This window comes from Schistocerca cancellata, chromosome 4 (genome assembly GCF_023864275.1).
Source record: "Schistocerca cancellata isolate TAMUIC-IGC-003103 chromosome 4, iqSchCanc2.1, whole genome shotgun sequence".
NCBI lineage: Eukaryota > Metazoa > Arthropoda > Insecta > Orthoptera > Acrididae > Schistocerca > Schistocerca cancellata.
Window position 1 is genome coordinate 595,808,992 of NC_064629.1, and position 21,148 is coordinate 595,830,139.

Sequence of the window (21,148 nt, forward strand, 5' to 3'; positions counted from 1 at the left end):
CACAGTTGCTCGAGCACAGCACTACAGAAGAGATGGAGTGGGAACAGTGACACCAGTTTGACAGAGAAATAAGAGTGATTGCTGGGAGGAGAGCGGTGATGAAGCAGCAAATTTCATCATGTTGCCAACCATGTGAATCTATCCCATGTACTTTTGGGTTTTTATGAACATCTACCACATTTAAACTGCAATTTGCCAAATCAATACGTAGTCGGAGTCAAACTGACTTTAAAAATGGACAAATACTCAACAATAGCTTTCATTTCTGCAGGAGATGTTAAAAGTCTAGATTGGTGTCAATGCTGTACGTACATGTTTCTTGCTGCAATGTTGTCGATATTCGCCATGACATACGACAGGGGGAAGTAAGAGACTTTTTAACATTGCCATGGCAGTATAGAAATGAAATCTGATATGCATTCGAAAAAAACGGCTATGTTCTCAGGTACCACTTGAAAGACAGCCACAGAAATAGTATTGTGTTTAAATGAAACAGTCAAATATTTGTGACAACTAAGATTTATGATTGATAGTGATATCACAGACTACAGGGTTAGTAAGCAAAAAAAGGTAGAAAATAAAAGGTCTGAAACTTAATATAAACCATTTCTTTTTATTTGTTTTATTTGTCGTAGTATTATCGAAATGTAAACAATTAATAAACGACGTAAGTTTAGAGTAGATGTAATGTTAACTTTTTGGCAGATATTTTATGTCAATAAAACAGTTTCTAAGATTGATCAGTAAGAATACATCAAAACCAAATTTTTCTCAAGGAGCCTTGTTAGGAAAAAAGAGAGAGAGAGAAAGTTACCATGTATTCAGGGTCATCTTATATTCAGGGGCGTTTTATAGTCTGGTAAATACAGTGTATTCAATTTCAGAGTAACAGAGAGCAAGGACTAATATCCTTACTGTGTCTGGTCATGATCCCCAGGCTATACATATACATATACATCTACACACACTCCGCAAGCCACTGTACGGTATTTTGCAGAGGGCACCCTGTACCACTACTAGTCATATCCTTCCCTATACATTTGCAAATAAAACAAGGTAAACACGACTGTCTATATGCCATCGTATGAGCTCCAATTTCTCGTATCTTTGTGGTCCTTAAGCGAAATGTATGTTGGTGGCATTGCAATGTTTGTGGAATCAGCTTCAAATGCTGCTTCTCTAAATTTCCTCAATAGTGTTCCTTGAAAAGAATGTCACCTTCCCTCCAGGGATTCCCATTTAAGTTCCTGAAGCATCTCCATAACAGTTGCATGTTGTTCGTACCTGCCGCCTTTGGATTGCTTTGATGTCTTCCTTTAATCTGACCTGGTATGGATCCCAAACACTCAAGCAGTACTCAGGAATAAGTCGTGCTGGTGTTCCTAGATGTGGTCTCCACAGATGATCAACACTTTCCCAAAATTTTCTCTAGAAACCAAGCTCGACTATTTGTTTCCCTTACCACAATCCACATGTTTATTCCTTTTTGTATCGCTTTGCAACTTTATGCCCAGATATTTAAACAATGTGACTGTGTCAAGCAGGCCCTACTAATGCTGTATCCGAACATTATGAGTTTCTCTGTCCCACTCACCCACAAAATGTACATTTTTATACATTTAGAGCAAGCTGCCATTCATCACCCCAAGTAGAAATTCTTTCTTAAGTCATCCCATAGCCTTCTACAGTCACTCAGTGACAATACTTTCCCATATACTACAGTGCCATCAACAAAAAGTCACAGAATGCCACTCGCCCGCTCTGTTCATTTATAGAAAACAAGAGGGATCCTGTAACACTTCCCTGGGTCACTCCAGATGGTATTCTTGTCTCTAATGAACACTTGCCTTTGAGAACAACATACTGGGTTCTGTTACTTCAGAAGTATTCAAGCCACTCACATCTCTAGGAACCTGTTTCAAGTGTTTATAACTTCGTTAACAGTCTGCATTGGGGCACCGTATCAAATACTTCCTGAAAATCTAGAAATATGAAATCTGCCTGTTGGCCATCACCCATAGTTTGGAGTATATCATGTGAGAAAAGGGTAACCCGAGTTTCAGACAGGCGATGTTTTCTAACACCGTGCTTATTTGCAGACATAAGGTTCTCGGTCTCAAGAAAATTTAGTATATTGAAACTGAGACTATATTCAAGGATTGTGCAGCAAACCAGTGTTATGGTTATTGGTCTGTAATTTTGTGGGTCCATTCTTTTACCCTTCTTATATACAGGAGTCATCTGCGCTTTTTTCCAGTTGCCTGAGACTTTTTGCTGGATGAGAGATTAACAATAACTGCAAGCTAAGTAAGGGACAAATGCCTTGTAAAACCAATTTGGGATTTCATCTTCACCTGGTGGCTTACTTGTTTCCAACTCTTTCAGTTGTTTGTCTATGCCAGAGGTGCTTATTACTGTGCCATTCATATGGGAGTCTGTTTGATGGTACAAACAATTGTAAGTTTTGTACAATTCTCCTGCATGAAAAATTTCTTAAATGTGAATTTTAAAATTCAGCTTTCATTTGCTGTCTTCAACTGCCACACCAGACTGGTCAATGAATGAGTGGCTGGAAGCCTTAGACCTGCTTAGCAGTTTTATGTAGGACCAGAATTTCCTTGGGTTCCCACCCAGATCTTTTGCTAAGGTATGGTTGTGGCAGTTGTTCTATGCTTCATGCATGGATCTTTTTAAACATGTCCGAATTTCTACTACCTTTGCATATCCTCTTTTGAACCAAGAGTGCAACAGCGTTTGCTTCCTCAGCATTTTACAAATTTACTTGTTAAAGCATGGTGGGTCTTTTCTGTCCTTAATACACTTACTAGGCACATAGTGCTCCAGATCACGATTTACAATTTTTCAGTCATTTTTCACACAATATTATTTTTAGCAACTCTTTTTTCCGAAACAGTTCTACAGTTTTTTCCTGTAAGTCTTGAGTAACACCCATACAATTTAGCATACTTAAGTGCTCAGCGGGTTCTTTCATATAATATGTTTTTACGATAAAAGCAGCAAAGACATCTAGTCCTTTGGGCAGCTTCTGTTCAATCATTTAAAAACTCCTTGCTTCAGTGGTAATATCACAGTTATTGACATGCTTGACCAATCTCTATACCTCCTGGTAGAGGTTGATCACTCACTTACATGTTGAACAGTAAGGAGGCATTGTACTCCCATGAAGTAGGTCATTCTTCTGTCATCTGCTTCTTTGCTCTCGCAAGTAACCAAGAAAATCTTATACTAAAAAAAGATTTCTGAAGAGGCATGCAAGATGCTATCCCAACATGATACTGTTGTGTTGTTTTATGTTTGTTGTTGTAGGGGTCATGGTCATTTATCTTTTTTTCAGAGCTCCATAATGCCGTAAGTTACTGAGGAATCTACTCTTCAGCTCTTGAGATATGATTTCTCTTCAAAGACAGTCTATATGAGTTGAGGTAGTTTAAGTTTGAAGTACAGAGTTTTCCCTTTCGTGAATACAGATCATTGTAGAATCGTAAGTGGTTTTTTCTGCCATCTTCTGCAAAATGAGACTGCTGAAATTTATAATGATGGCTGAGCAAGGCAATAGTTTATAACTTTTAGGGTCACTACAGTCTTCCCTTCTTTTGAAATAGAAGCAACACTTGCTTGTCTATAGTTTTTATGACTCTGATAACATTTAAGTCAGCTGTTCAACAGTTTCATCAATCAGCACCTAACTCTGGCCAAAGTGTTTGACTTATACCATCTGTAGAACATCAGGGTCAACTGCTTTTGTATTCTTGTTTTTGTCAGGTCCATTTCATTTACTGTGAAAGGCTCAGGCTATGTGCTGTTTGATGTGGCTTCATGATGAATATCAGTTTTGAAAAGCCTCTTTCTCAGGTATCTTAAGATTCTGGGCCTTCTGCCTGTTTCTTCCTACATCAACTTCAGTTATCAGTTTTATTCACTACTGTTCATTTGATTTGAAGATGAACAGAATACTGTGTGTTGACTGAAGAATTTGGTCTCATCTTGGATGAGTGCTGTGGAGATTGTAGTAATTTTTTGAAATGGTTGTTATTTTTAAGTAATGCCCTAAAGATATCATAATGAAATTGTCACTCTACAGTAGAGTATACACATTCGTGAAACTTCATGGCAGATTAAAACTGTGTGCTGGACTGAGACTTGAACTTGGCACCTTTGCCTTTTGAAGGCAAGTGTTGTACTGCCTGACCTGTACAAGCACGACTCACAAACCTTCCTCACAGCTTTGCTTCTGCCTTCCAAACTTCACAGAAGTACATTCTGCTGCAGAGTAAAAATTTTATTCTGGAAACACCCCCAAGGCTGTGGGGACTAAGCCATGTCCCTGCAATAGTCTTTCTTCCAGCAGTGCTAGCCTTGCGAGTTTCACAGGAGAGCTTCTATGAAGTTTGGAAGGTAGGAGACAATCTGCTGGCAGAAGTAAAACTGTGAGGACAGGTCATCAGTCGGGCTTGGGTAGCTCATTCAGTAGAACATTTGCCCATGAAAGGTGTAGGTTCTGAGTTAGATTCTCGGTCTAGCACACTGTTTTAATCTGCATGGAAGTTTCACCCTGAAGGTATGTTGTTTTCTGCAATTTCCTATTACAACCACATGTGAATAGATTGTTACTGTCTGCAAAACATCTGTAATTGTGAAGAACAGGAGTAACTTATGATCTTGATATCCAACATGGGAGATAATTTAGAGCAATCTCTTTTTCTAAAGTTCAATCTTCAGAGGTGAGAGTTATATCCTCTTCACCATCTATCACTCTTATATGATGATGGAAATTTACTGTCATGAATAAGAGACAATTTATGCATTTTAGCCACTAAAAGTGCAGTATATCAATTTTCGCTATCAAGGAAATAAGCCTGTAGGTGGCTATGGATATTAAAATTGAGAAACATGGATCTTACTGGGTTACACACACACACACACACACACACACACACACACACGCACACACACACACACACACACGCGCACACACACACACACACACACACACACACACTGTTCTCTTCAGGGCATTAAAATCTTTTGTTTGGTGGTCTGCTTTTACATGTACAGTGTTTCCGTCCTGTACATGTAGTCTATCCATAACTAAAATCATTCCTGGAACTTTCGATTGACTTCATAGTTGATCCTTGTTTGTGTTGTGAACAGTGGACTCACATTCAGGTGGAACAGGGTAAAATCTTGGTCCACCCATCCTGATTTGCATTTTCTATGGCTTCCCCAAATTATTTAAGGCAAATATTGAAATGGTTCCTTTGAAAAATGTGCTATCAGTTTTCTTCTCCATCCTTGCCCAATCTGAGGTAGTGCTCCATCTGTAATGACATCACCAGTCAGATGTTAAATTCTAATCTTCCTTTTTCCTATTGGACATACACAACATTGCCTTTCTTATTTTATATAGTGTATAATCAGTTGTCTTTTGGCTCTGACATGCTTGAATTATTATCCTGAAAAAGCAGGCTATCAGTTTGATGTCAGTTCTTTCCTACATAGTTTATCATCATGTACATTCTTTATTTGTGTGCTTGAAACTTGTAATGATTGTGGGACACACAGTGCAAATTTTGCAATGACACTGATTTATTAATGGGAACTCTGTGATAAACACAGAAGTGAGGAAATGTCCAGTGGACTTGCTTGTGGATTTGGTGTTAAGTTAAAACCATAATTTAAACTCTCATAGGTTGGCTTTCTCCAAGATATCCATATCCTTACCATTTCCAGCATCACATGCTATCATCACCATGTCATCTTTGCCAAACTAATTTCTCAGTGGGTCTATTTCTGATGTGTCTTTTGTCACTTTATTTTATTGAACACTCAACTGTACAAAATTTGATATGATTGCTTTTCTTACTAAACTGCATCGCTCTCAGAACTGTTATTTAACAGCAGAATATCCTGTTGTTTTTTGCTCCTAACTTGATTGTAATTTTTATGTTGTAATTCTGCACCACAAAAAAAATGGTTCAAATGGCTCTGAGCACTATGGGACTCAACTGCTGTGGTCATAAGTCCCCTAGAACTTAGAACTACTTAAACCTAACTAACCTAAGGACATCACACACATCCATGCCCGAGGCAGGATTCGAACCTGCGACCGTAGCGGTCGTGCGGTTCCAGACTGTAGCGCCTTTAACCGCTCGGCCACTCCGGCCGGCTTCTGCACCACATATATACCAAAATATTTGTGGAGACTTCACAGCCATTGCTCATGGGACCAGTTTACATATAAATGTATGCTTCTCAACCCTACATGGTTCATTTACTTATGGGTATTGGCTTCTGCTTGATTATGTGAACAACAAAACATGTTTCTGCACAGTTGTGTCATAATCAGTGGGTCATGTTTTATTCTAGTCTTAATGTCTTGAAGGTTAGGTTTCGTAGGACATCTATTAAATGGTCATATAACTTCTAATAGTTTCTCTCATCCACATTTTCCTCCTGTGCATATACAGGAATAGAAACATGAATACATGTTGTTTTAGTGGACATTACACACAAGTTGAAATAGAGAACGTAGTGGAAATGTAATACATGCTGTGGTTTGGGCCCTGCAATCTCACTAACCTTTTTTATAGGGAAGAATTAGGCGGCAGTAGTTCTGAATTGGATATACTATTATTTTGGATCGTGTGTGCATGATTATACAGTATTTTTAAAGCACTGGGAGTAACAAATCGTATACACCAAATTGTGTGTCTTTTTTAACATTTGAAGAATACATTTGTTGTAGTTCTACTTTGTTAAACAACACGGTATGTGTAACAAATTGTCACAAGATCTTTATTAACATTTTCTTTTCCAATCTGGTCTACAGTGCATTACTGTCTTTTGAATCACAATATTGTTGACAGAGGAAGTTTGCTTGACACTGTTAAGTAAGTTCACTTAAAAATCATTTACGATTCCCCCCCGCATGTCAAATGATAGACCACTAAATGAAAAAGAAACTACCAGAATACTCCTTAAGTCTGACAACTATTCATTTGAATTAAGGTTAGTGATATTCTTGCTCACTTAGTGATATTTCTCTAATCCAATCTGGACAAATTAGCACCTACAGTGACTGTTTTGCTTGCCAGTAATTCCAGCAATGGTATAAACATGCAACATTGGTTACTTTACTCTTCACACTTAGAGAAAATGGAAGTAAGAATTCCCTTGTCTGTAGGCCTGTTTCTGTGTATACATAGTGTAAGTTGCAGTAACAGGTAGGTAGTGGCCATAAATTGTTGTTTCAGTTTTATGATGTACCGTATTTACTCGAATCTAAGCCGCACTTTTTTTCCGGTTTTTGTAACCCAAAAAGCCGCCTGCGGCTTAGAATCGAGTGCAAAGCAAGTGGAAGTTCTGAAAAATGTTGGTAGGTGCCGCCACAACTAACTTCTGCCGTCGAATATATGTAAAGGTACGCAGGCATGCTTTGTAGGCACAAAAATAAATACTGGTCCCAAAACCTCCGCGTCAGTAAATAAATAAATAAAAAAAAAAAAGTGGAAGACAAGCTTTTTTTTCTCCGCCCAGAGTTTCGACCACTGCATTTTCATACATTATCCAACGAAGTAAATACAAATTCCATATTGTTCATCTTCGAATGTAACAGAATTTCAATGTACTGCGAAAATCCGACATGCCAGACTGTTTGGGATGTTTGTCAATATGGCCAACTCTCCTTTCTGAATTTTTTCCTACCTGTGAGAAGAGATGGTTGCTAATAGGAACCTGATGAAATGTGAATCACATGCTGTATTCTCTTCACCATAGGAATAATACGAATATCAACATTTTGTCATGTATTCTTTCGTGTTTGCTGCTATCTCATTTACATCCTGCCTGCCTAATAAACTATGAAACTAGAGTGAGACATCAGCAAACGCGGAAGAATATACGTATCGTGTCATGTTTATATTCGTATTATTCTTATGCCTAATAGTGATACAGTCGGAAATGAAGCACGGCAACTGACTAGATTTTTAATTCTAAGATGACTCTAATTTCTGTGCAGAATTTGATGTACTAAAGAAGCGGCCGCAAAGATTTTCAAACGGAGAAACATTTTCGCCTAACTCTCGTTCAGAACATGTTCTATCATACGCAGTCTATTATTTGGTTCTTCTTGATCATTATCAAAGAAAGCAGCAGTGTAAGTAACAACAAATAGCAGTCTCTTGCCATTGTTTCGCTAATGAGACGATTACTTTCTCTTTTTTTTTAAATTGTAAGCGGCGGTAGCGCGCACAAAAGCAAGCCATGCAGCGAGCGGCGACAGGCCGTAAACACGCACTATCAGAATGCGACAAACAATGCGTGACACAGTACAGTAATGCATTTTCAGCTTAGAGTGACGCAAACACCTTTAACAAAGAAAACAGCACTTATTAGATCAAAGCAAAATAAGCAATCGATTCAAACCAGACGAAGCACGTGAAAAAGGAAGGGTACTCGTATAAATACGGACGGAGCGCCTGACGCATAGCAATGGCTCTGAGCACTATGGGACTCAACATCGTAGGTCATAAGTCCCCTAGAACTTAGAACTACGTAAACCTAACTAACCTAAGGACATCACACACACCCATGCCAGAGGCAGGATTCGAACCTGCGACCGTAGCAGTCCCGCGGTTCGGGACTGACGCATAGCAATGGCTACCTGGTAAAGCTTAACTGCTAAACTTAAGACTCGAACCAAACTACTGTAGCTGTATCGTCATTCATTCGACCTAAATTGTCTCATATTACAATGGACCAACTTTGTTTCGATTTGGAGATGCGGCCTAAAACTGTACTCTCCCCTTGAATTTCGAGTCTCAAATTTCCGGAGCGGCCTAGATTCGGGAATTTTTTTTTTTTTTTTTTTCCTTTATTTCAAGTCTCATTTTTCAGGTGCGGCTTAGATTCGAGTGCGGCTTAGATTCGAGTAAATACAGTAGATAATTATTGTTCCTGAAAGTCATGCTGAAAAAAATTTTTTTGGCAGGTTGTCAGTGCTGATACAACTGAAAAAAGGGGTGAGCAAAAACGGTACTTCTCTTCAGCATTTACAGAAACTTTGTATATTGATAAATACAGTGCTGAAAATGTTTGGTATGATTAAAATCATGGTTTCACCAAGTGTTGAAAACACTCACCACAGCACTCCTAGAACACCTGACAAGTCATACAGTTTCCAATCTGCTCATGCTGAGTCTCTGGGCCATCACAATGTGCTCTCTGTCAAACTCGGATAGATCACGTGCCTTCCCAATTTTACAAAAGGACAACATGCTCAGTGATATTACATGCATTGTGTGTTGTGTGTGACTAGTAGGTGATGCTGCTATCACCTGAATGGGTTTATATCAGTAGTAGGTTGGTGGTCATAATGTTCTGGTTGATAAGCATGTGTGTGCAGGTAATCACCAGAAAACCACTCTGTGGCAGACTGAGCTGTGGTCAACTTGAGATACCACTGGCCTTCGTGATCTGACAATCCTGACACCTTACAGGTTACTGTATAACCACATTAGAGGGCTAACATTTTCCTAATTAGGGAGGAACATAAAATGCATGGTGAAATTTAACTTACTACTTAGCACAGGTTTTTCCCTGCTACATGAAAGGAGTTAATAAAAGTCAGTTGAGATTGGTGGCTTTTAAGTGTCTTCGCTGATATTTATTGTGTTGGTCAGGTAAGGCTTCAAAATAAAATCAAAGTTACCTTTTAGTGTAGTAAAACAAATGTCATTAAATATTACCCACATATATTATGTGGAACTAAAGCCACGTTAAAAAATGCTAATGCTATTTGTTAAATAGAGGCCCCACAGTCCATCAGAGTACTGTGGAATCAACATGACCATGAATCAGCTCTAGTTTTGAGTGTGTTAACTAAAATAATCTGTCATGTTTCTGGGAGACTGTGTGCTAGAGAGGAGCATATGTATGAAGACTAGAACAATGAGAAAAACTACACTGCCTGAAAAAAAAAAAAAAAATCGCACCTGGGAAGACAAGATCGATTTTGGTCCGATGATGGCATATGCCACCTGGGGGGATAGTAGATGCACTGACAAGGGTTTCAGCATCATCCGCCATCAGATAGTGTAGTGGCATAGCTACCAGAACACTGTTTATGTCTACCTTTTAATAGCAAGTGCTCTGTCAGAAGGCTTAGGATGATGCAAATCTAAGAAGCAAGCAGGCAACCGTGCCACACACACACACACACACACACACACACACACACACACACACACACACACACACGCACGCTTTTCCTACAGCGAACTGAGAGAGTTTGAAAAGGGTCAAATTGTGGCCTTCCAAGTGGCAGGGTGGTCCTGTCAGAGAATTGCCACACAAGCTGGATGTGCTGCATCAGTTGTGCAATACTGCTGGTATCATTGGTCACATGAACATTTTTTCAACCATAGACGAGGTTCTGTACACCCATGCAGCACAGACGCCCATCAGGATCTTCGTATTGTAAGGGCAGCTGTGGCGGGTTGTACAGATTCACAGCTGAGATAAGAGGGTTTGTGAGCCCAGATGTGCCAACATGAACTGTTGTGAACTGGTTATTACTAGTGGGATTACGGGCATGCACATCTCTAGCCAATCTTCCACTACTCCAGAGCATCGATGTGAATGGACTGACTGGTGCTGTCAAAGGATCATTTAGAAGACTGAATGGCACACCCTTGTCTTCAGCAATAAAAGCAGTTTCTGCCTGTATGCAAGTGATGGGTGTTTGCTGTGCGACATAGACCCGGTGAGCGCTGTCTGTTTAGATTACATTCGTCCAGGCCTTATGGTCTGAGGTGAGATGCTACAACTCTCTTTCAACTTTGGTGGTTCTGGAGGGGACGCTACAGTGCTTGGTATGTGCAGAATGTTGTTAGGCCCATTCTTTTGCTGTTTCTGCAACAGGAAGATCATGTGTTGTTCCAACAGGATAATGCTTGCCCACACATTGCTCATGAAACTGAACGTGCAGCAACTTCCGTGGCCAGCTCAATCCCCAGACTTGGCTCCTGTAGAACATGTATGGGATACAATGGGACAAAAAGTGACTCATGCGACTCCTCAGCCAACAACTCTTACAGAACTACGTGAACAGGTCGAGCAGGAGTGGTATAACGTATCGCAGGACAGTGTCCCCCATCTTTATGATCAACTGGATGCCCGTCAGTGCCTACATTGCTGCCCGTGGAGGCTGTACACTGTATACTAATATGGGTTTTTCAGCATGATTCGATACCTGGTACCTCAGAACCTCTTGTGCTATTGATTTGTAATATAATCATTTCATATACTCGATATGCACTGTTGAAACAATAAATCTTGAGTGAATTTGAAATTTCTAAAAGGATGTACTATTTTTTTCTGGCAAGGTGTGTGACCATTTAGAAGAAAGTCTTAAAAAATGTGCCCTTCTAGACACAGAATAAAATATGACCCACTGATGATAGCACGAGCGTGATGGTTCAATCCAAATGAAGTGGTCCAGTAAAAATTAAGTTGATTACTTGACCATTTTTAAATATTTTAATTTTTTATATGTGATTGTCCTATATTTGAGGAGTTCAAAACAGTTTTTTAAAATAATTTATCTTGCACCTTTACTGTATGGTGGCAACTTTTATTTGTAGGCGCGTAACGATTTTTCATTCTGGAGACATTAGCGAAAATTTGAGTATCTCTGCAATGGGTTAAGTTACAACACTGCAATTGACATGATTGTGTTTAGAGAAGTGTCCTCTACAACATTGTCTATTACACAAAATACCCTAAATTCAAAAATAACCAGTCAAAATGACCTCAAAAATGTAGTATCCAAATTTACAAAAATCCACTTTTTAGGCCCAAAAATAAAAAGCAAGAATTGAGTTATGAGAGTCTGTTTTTTCCCTATAGTTAGATATCATACACTACTAGCTTCATATAGAGCAAGAACCCTTACAAATGTTTCCTTAATTTTTTATGAATTTTTGAAATTTGAAAATTTTCATTTTTGTTAAGTTTGGACTGAATATAAAAATATGATTTTTGCACAGTTTGTACACCTATATGATAGCAATGTACTGTAAAAAGTTCAACATTGACATCTGACTGTGAACAAAGATATGAATTTTTGAAAATGAGGAGAGAATTTACATTACTCTACAACTGATCTTAGGCTGTTGCCTATTCATGTGTGATATTTGCAGGATGTAATCAATTATTATTAAAGCAAGGTACTGAACTATATACAAAAAGTGGAAACATTAGTGAAATTAACATTTATATTATCTTGACATATATATATTATCTTGACATATATATATTATCTTGACATATATATTTTCAATTAACATCCTTAGAGATGCGACTGTTCCTAAACCTGGTGGTGAATGTTAAGAACACTTATTTATTCAGACAGCTTCTGTGATATAGAATAAGACCTCCCAGTTGCTGTGGTAAGTTCAAGCACTGAAAGTTTCCTTAAAACATTTTTCATTGGTATTCAAACTTTGTCACTAGTAGATTTCTTGAATGATTTTCTTGGACCAGCAGGTTGGTAAAAATGCACAAAAACGTCATTGTGTTCCAAACTTGTTCTTTCAACCTCTGCAAGCAATCACTGTCCATCATAGACACATGCTGCTGTGTCATTCAACGTTAAAGACAGAGATGTAATTTTACTAACACAATGATCCTCATAAATTTTGGTTTCTGAAGTTCGAACTAAGTTTGCTGCAATGCCAAGGAATTTGTGGAAATGCCTTGTTCGTTTTATTGCTATACATTTCTCAAATCTGGTTTGAAGTGTTGTTTTCATATGCAGAACCACTTCTTCTTTCTTGATCAGAAAATAGGTAATGCCTTTAATATTATCCTTGAAAAAGACATACATGTCCTGTGCTGTGAGAATTTGGTCTATGGTTGTTCTTTGTTGGCTGGCTTTACTTACTTCAAGTTTTGTTGTACCTTCTACTCCATCACATTCAAGATACAAAAAAGTGCCATTCAACCTCCAACCCAAAGTCTACTTTGTGGTTGCACAGATTTGAAAAGTTCTTTTTGTTCTTATACTGACTACCGTCTTCATCTGAAAAGTATATCAGCTTCTCAACCTTGGGAAAATTTTCTTTTGTGTAATTTATTACATACCTTTGAAACACATGTACGGCCAAAGTGATGTGCTCAAAGTAGTCGCTTAGAATGCAAATTGAAGAACTGCAAACTCATCTTTCTCATGTTTAAAGTAGATAATAAATGGATGCACTGTTGCCTGGTCATTGACCCAGTGGTACCCTTGTGTTGCATCCTGAATCACAAATGTAAAATTTTCTGCAAAATCAGCTAGCACTATACATTCAGTTTCATGAAGTTGTGATTTTTTGTCCTTCAAAAACTTGCTTTGGATTTTAGAAATATAGTGGTCACTTGAGTTTTTGTAAGTTATCAGTTAAAGATTCCAAGTACTCTTCCTGAGATTTATCCGCTGTTATCATTTCTGCCCTTTCAGTTGTGACCCACTATTTGAAGTTAATATTGTCTGTCATTTCCTTATAATGTTCGTGAAACAATTCAATAATGGTTTCCTTACCAGGGCATTTATTACACAAAGTCATCATGCAGTCATAACTTCTAGTGTCACAGGCCATTAAATCTAGTAAGTCTTTGTAGTTAAGGTCACTGAGTTTTGCACCCACAATCGTCAGTTTGACATTATGATGATATAAACAAACACATACAGAGTTTGTCCCCGAGGATCCATCCACAATAAAACCACTTAGGGCGGAGGTCACAAAATTTTGACCTTCCAATTTTGCATTCAGAATGACAATTGTGAAAGCTACATAAAGTTCATTTAAATTTGACAGCACTAGTCATTTCTGCTTTGTTACTTTAACTCCATTTATAACAACTCTTTAGCTATCTTTGCAACCTGGGCACATTCTAATGTTTTCATCATCTTGAAAAAACTGCTTTTATCTTTTTAATTGTTTCTTCACTTATACCTACTTCTTTCTTCTTTCCTAAAACTGGAAGAATGCCTTGCTCTATCGCTAAGTTTCGGGTTAGTTTAACAAAATGATGAGAAATGTTGAATTCATGAACTATTTTTTCTCTTGATTATGAGTAAGGGAGCAAACTCAAAATTTTAAATTTTTCCTCTTTAGATGTCACAGAACATTTAATTTTTAATTTCTCTATTAAGCTAAAATATTCAGTGTCAGTTGATGCTGGTGGTAGATTTTCTTCTTCTTTAGAAATAATGTTGGTATCTGTATTATTAAAGCATGAGTCAAAGTCTTTTCTAATTTTGTCTGAAATTTGTTGCACGTTATTTTTAATAGCTGTTTTTCTTTTTCTGGTACTTAATTTTATTATTTTCAAAGCTGGAGATAGGTCTACCTTAGAACAAGCAAAACCCAATATGCTAACAGCTTCCTCATTAGGAATATAAATGTCATTAACAAGGTTAGATGATTCTGGTTCTGGATTCACAACAAATATTTTTGAGTAACAATTTGGGCACAGGGAATTCCCAGGAATCACATTATGTATCACTGGGGAAGCTGTTTCACTCTCACATAACAAGGACAAATGTTAAAGTTTTATTTCCCTCAAACCTTTAGTAATAGGCTTTTTATGAACTTCAAGTGGACCACAGCACTTTCTTCCAAAAATGTGGTTGTACCTCAGAATATATGTCTTCTCATGATACTCGCACACTGATGTTACAGGAGAACTTACTCGAAATTTAAACAAAGTTTGTCTAACTTCATCAAAGTCATTGACATTTTTCAAAGTTTTTGAAACTGAACCATAAACTGTTTTGTGACACACTTCACTTGCTATCTGTCCAACAGAGCACTGTTCATCCATGTTATTGCATTCCAGTTAATCTCTCAAAATTAATTACTAATTACACACAGAACAAAGCACATAACACCTTCTACACTCTCGATGAAGTATGTACATCCACTCTTAACAGAGGTTTCAGAACAGACAGATTACAACAATGCCACACCCAGCAATAATGTACTTCTTTATTGACAATAAACTTAAACGCAGATGGGTATTTTTATTACCATAGAACCAAAGCAAAAGCTACAATTTTTTAATATTGCATTATTAAAAATAAATAAATTAAATGAATATTGGGTGATAGTGTTAACTAAATATATGTCACAATTAAATTTTATGACAGTGAAACAATAAACCATTTAAATAGGCAACAGCCATAAGATCAGTTGTAGAGTAATGTGAATTATTTCCTCATTTTCAAAACTTCAAATCTTTGTTCACAGTCAGATATCAGTGTTGAAATTTTTGCAGTACGTTGCTATCATATAGGTGTACAAACTGTGCAAAAATCATATTTTTATATCCAGTCTCACCTGAGATAACTAACCCCTAACTTGAAAAAATGAAAATTTTCAAGTTTCAAAAATTCATAAAAAATTAAGGAAACATTTGTAAGGGTTATTGCTCTATATGAGGCTAGTGGTGTATGATATCTAACTATAGGAAAAAAAATACTCTCATAACTCACTCCTTGTTTGTTATTTTTGGGCCTAAAAAGTGGATTTTTGAAAATTTGGATAGCAAACTTGGTCATTTTGACTGGTTATTTTTGAATTTAGGGTATTTTTTGTAATGGACAATGTTGTAGAGGACACTTCTCTAAAAACAATCAAGTCAATTGCAGTGTTGTAACTTAACCCATTGCAGAGATACTCAAATTTTCGCTAATGTCTCCAGAATGAAAAATCGTTACGCGCCTACAAATAAAAGTTGCCGCCATCCAGTAAAGGTGCAAGATAAATTATTTATAAAAAACTGTTTTGAACGCCTCAAATATAGGACAATCACATATAAAAAAAATTAAAATATTTAAAAATGGTCACTTCATATCGATTGACCCTGACGTAATATGTGTGGGAAATACAAATTTATTTATTTATTTATTTATTTTAATTTTATTTTTTTCCCCCCAATATTAGATTGAACCCAGTTCCCATAACTTAGTCTGCGTGCCTGGCTCCTGTTGGAGCTTCGTAGGTGATTATTTTGTTTAATTCTTAATTCTGGTTTCCACACCCATAAAGTATCTGTTTACTGTGTTAATCGATACAGATCAGCCAATAGCAGCCAGAAGTTGGTATATGAGTATTATGACTTGCCAGTGGCCCTAATAAACTGCAATAATGGCTAAAATTACATATTTACATCATCCACTGTAACACCACGAGACATTTTGTTTTAAATGGAACTTCTTCCGGATTCTACAGACCATCAAAGGACAAGTATTGATGCACCTAGCATTGTTGTTATGATTTTACTTTGCTTATTATTGTGTATCTGCAGACATTTGTAATTCTACTGCAGTTGATTGAACAGATATTGTCAATCAGCAATGTAGACTATTTTCACTGCTAGTGCACTCACTACACAAGAGTTCAAATACAACTTCTTTTTTACCTAGTCAAGGCTCTACTATACTAGAGTTTTGACAAATACATTTTTAAACTTTGCGGCCGGATGATCTTTCTATTGTTGCAGTCATCAGTTACCTAAGGGAGGGAAGTCATGTATGCCAGCTGTGTGAACTTCATTTGATTATGTTTTAGCTGTTTGTGTTTCATATTTTCTGAGGCGGAAAGTGGAGACCAGCCGAATACTTATGTAAACGACCATGGAAAGCTGCCTAAAAATCACACTTAGGCTGGCCAGTGCCACAGCCATGGTCGCTAATCTGCACTGTGGATTCAGTATGGGTCTGGCTCACCTTCCTGTCCTGGAAGCTAGTCTAATTTAAAAGCCATAAATTCAACTAAATACCTAGGTATTACAATTACGAACAACTTAAATACCTAGGTATTACAATTACAAACAACTTAAATTGGAAAGAACACAAAAAATGTTGTGTGGGAGGCTAACCAAAGACTGTGTTTTATTGGAAGGACACTTAGAAAATGTAACAGACCTACTAAGGAGACTGCCTACACTATGCTTGTCCGTCGTCTTTTAGAATACTGCTGCGTGGCATGGGATCCTTACCAGATAGGACTGATGGAGTACATCGAAAAAGTTCAAAGAAAGGCAGCACGTTTTGTATTATCGCGAATTATGGGAGAGAGTGTCACAGAAATGATACAGGATTTGGGCTGAACATCATTAAAAGAAAGGCGTTTTATGTTGCAACGGAATCTCCTCACGAAATTCCAATCACCAACTTTCTCCTCCAAATGCGAAAATATTTTTTTGGCACCGACCTACGTAGGGAGCAACAACCACCAAGATAAAATAAGGGAAATCAGAGCTCGTACGGAAAGATATAGGTGTTCATTCTTTCCATGCACTATACGAGATTGGAATAATAGAGAATTGTGAAGGTGGTTCGTTTGAACCCTCTGCCAGGCACTTAAATGTGATTTGCAGAGTATCGATGTAGATGTATATGTAATGTCTACTAATAAGTGTACAAGTAGTTTGAGAATGTAAGATGCTAGCAGACAAAGAGCAGCCAGAAGTGAGGATATCAAAATGTTTGTTTAACTGCAGTACATTACAGTCTTCATTTCAGCTTATGAGAAGTTGCTGCAGCCAGTGGTATCAGCCCAACATCTGTGTGGCAATTATTATATGGTTCCAAGTTACATCCCTACCACCTGTCACTGAGACAGGAGGTGAATGAAAATCAGTTCAATCAGTTTCTCTCTGTGAATAAGCCATGAATATGAAACTTCCTGGCAGATTAAAACTGTGTGCTAGACCAAGACTCAAACTGGGGACGTCGGCCTTTTGTGGAGAAGTGATCTCAGACCAGAACACAGTTTTAATCTGCCAGGAAGTTTGATAGCAGTGCACCCTCTGCTGCAGAGTGAAAATTTCATTCTGGAACCATGAATAATTTCGCTCTATAAGCTTCACAAAGTATAGTGTCCTTTGATAAAACCCACGTTCATGAATTATTGTGTGGTGAATCATCATCATATATGCTAATGTGAGGCACAGAAAATCATAGGTGGGTTCGTCATGTTGATGGTAAGAGAAGGTGGTCTATTAATTTGTGGTATGGAATTCTTAGAGATGAAATCATCAGCTCCTTCAAGCGTACCCTGAGAGGTGAGCTATATCAAGCTTTTACCATCAACAATTTAGATGCTCATGTTGAAAATTTAGACATTGGAGGCGACATGTAGATTCAACACAATGTTCACCTAGTTGATTCTATGGATGATGTTGCACAAAAACTGATCAAATATTTCCTGGAAGATGGTTAGGACATAAGTATTCCCTAGGAATAGACCACAAGGTTACATGACTTAACACCACAAGATTTTTCTTTGTTGGGATATCTAAAAAATCATTTTTGTCACCGAACCCACAATCCCAGATGACTTAAAACAGCACATCCAGGAAACTTGTTGTTCTATGATGCTGGCAAGTTCTGCACATCTTGTTCACAGGTATTTTAGAAAGCACATTCAGTTGTGCATTCAAGAAAATGGGCACCCATTTGAACACTTCACTTAAATGAACATTCCGCCACTTGAACACACCCAGTTTTCTACAGCATGTTACATCCCCTCCTAAAACTTTGAATGTTTGCATCTCTGTAACTAAAACTGACAGAAATATGATTTAAACTGATTTATGCACAGTTGGTTTAAAGACATCAGCTATGTTATAGAAGAAAATAATGTTGTATTTAAAAAATTATCACTCATTGTTATACCTCTCAGGAAATAACTAAATAAACTATGTTCACAACCCTGCAGAAAAAGTAACATTTCTAATGTTTAGCTTTCTAAATAAATAATCCATTCAGTTATTTTGTAACTTAGAGAGACAAACATATTGAAACACCCTGTATATACAATTATGCAGAAACACCCTATTTAGAGAAAAGGAAAATGTAGATATAATTTGTATACACTCTTTTAAACTGCAGTAAGTAATACTGTCCTCAGCTTGAAGACTGGTTGTAATGCCACATTTTTGTTGGGCACAGGTCCATGGAAGGAATGGTGTGTACTTGTCTTTGTATGACCTTTGTATTGACATATCCAGTTAGTGATGCACACTGAATGTGAATACTAGTGACTTTTTCCACACATACAAATCATTGTCAGATACGAAAGTATTGTTAAGTGACAGATAAAAAATTCCTTTGACTGACCATGGGTATAGCACTGAATTTTTGGATGTGTAGTTTGACATCCACTTGACTATTGAGAAACAAGCCCAAATTTCATTGAGGAAAGACAATAATTTTGATCAAAATTACGTAGCTACAAAAAAATGAAATTATGGTATGCCATTATTCGCTAGGAGAACCCATCTGGGATTGTTTGGCCACCTGATGCATCTCTTTCTATTTTCCGGCACTTCAGCGACTTGTGTGTCAATGAAGATGTAGGGAATGATTTGGACGACACACACTAAGAGTGTTCAAAATTTATGTTTGATGAAAAGTCTTTCATGTACTCCATAACACATTGAATTTTCATTTGATTAAAGAGAAACTGTTAAATAACTACGTGAAACACTGTGATGCAGTCACATGGAATATTAAGTATCTACAGTTGCGGGTAGCCATTTGATTTTGTGACAAGGGAAAAATCTTTATTTTCCAGTGTTGTTTGTGTATTGGACAGTTAAAATAATTTTTTGCATTTGTTGTTTCATACATTTGCCTTTGTAATTTGTACATAAAATATCTGATTATGTAAATAATTGTAAATTGTTAGTTTGCTTTGACTTTATGCACAGACAACTTTACTAAAAAGTTAAAACTCAAATTTCTGGGTATAATATCCATGTTCACCATTGTCGAGAGCTAAAAATCTGTCCACCTGACTTGACTACCTTATATTCGAAAGAACTTCTGCTGTTACTGGTAGGTGTTCTGCAATAGCCAGTCAAAATGTTTCCCAGAAATGGACTGTTATGTCTCTGCCCAACTGTGGTCACTTCGGTTCCCAGAAATGGACTGTTATGTCTCTGCCCAACTGTGGTCACTTACATGAAGTTAAGGTTGGAGTCTAGCCACCACAAGCACTTCAGGTGTTGACGTTGATTTCTCTGCTGTTATTCTACTGCATAGGTCCTGTCATCATCAAACTTGGGATACAGCCATTTTGTGTGTGTGTGTGTGTGTGTGTGTGTGTGTGTGTGTGTGTGTGTGTGTGTGTGTGTGTGTGAAATTTGTAAGATACATGTGTCTTTGCTTACTCAAATTTCTCAATCCAAAAGGCTGTTAAACATAGAAATAGAGGACAACGTAAATGCAGTAGCATAATTACAAGCCTCCCTGCTCCCACCTTGACGTAAAGATCAATTCCCTCAAGCCAGATGTGAACACAATTGATGATTACTGATTGGCCACTTTTCAAACATTTTGTGAAAGCCACACATGATATCAAAAGCCAGTGTGAATATTAGAGGGGACTGTTTGATTTTATATGACGGTGAGAAAAAATGGCTATTATCCTCATAAGCTCAATTTTTAACTTCAGTTTAATGTGGTTTATGTCCCAAGAACTTTTTTATTATTGCTTGCTACCTCTAAAAGCTCCACAGTCATACTCCAATATAAATTGTTTAGAACTTGCTAAACAGATAAATGCACATTCCTGGTGGTTTTTTTTAGGGTGGACGGGATCAGATTGGGATGCTCTAGACCCTGCAATAGTAACATCATCACGGCCAGGCAGTTCAAATCATGGTCAATCATGGGTGCAGAATGTTCCTGTCTATACTTCTGCTCCTCCACCTCCGCCTCTGCCTCCAGCCCCTTCGGACTGGAGCTCCATGTCGCAGCCTGTACCTCCACCACCACCTGGGTTTGGGCACCGACATGTCACAAGAAATCCCAACAGCAAATCACCACTGCATGAGGTTTCAAAGAGTTGAAAGTAAGTATCTTTTATATCATTGACTGTTACACATTCAATCAGTCATAGGTATTTCTTGTGTTTAATTTTTGTTTGATAGTGTCAGAGGACACATCCTGCCACCATTTAAACAAAAATCAACTTACACAAAACAGTATAGTTTCTTTGGAAAACACATCACCCAACATTCTGTTGATTGTCCACCTCAGTGTTAAGAAATTGTTTTTAATGTTATTCTT

The 21,148-nt window shown here is 37.5% G+C and overlaps 1 protein-coding gene across 2 annotated transcripts in view; it reads left to right on the top strand.

Annotated features, from left to right (window-relative positions):
- Positions 1–21,148, top strand: part of LOC126183186 (probable WRKY transcription factor protein 1) — a 196,433-nt gene that overhangs the window by 167,425 nt on the left and 7,860 nt on the right. For both annotated transcript variants that reach the window (XM_049924920.1, XM_049924919.1), the window contains exon 14: positions 20,666–20,930. In XM_049924920.1, the coding sequence (XP_049780877.1) occupies positions 20,666–20,928 (263 nt within the window). In that variant the 3' untranslated portion in view covers positions 20,929–20,930. The remainder of the gene's footprint in view (positions 1–20,665; positions 20,931–21,148) is intronic.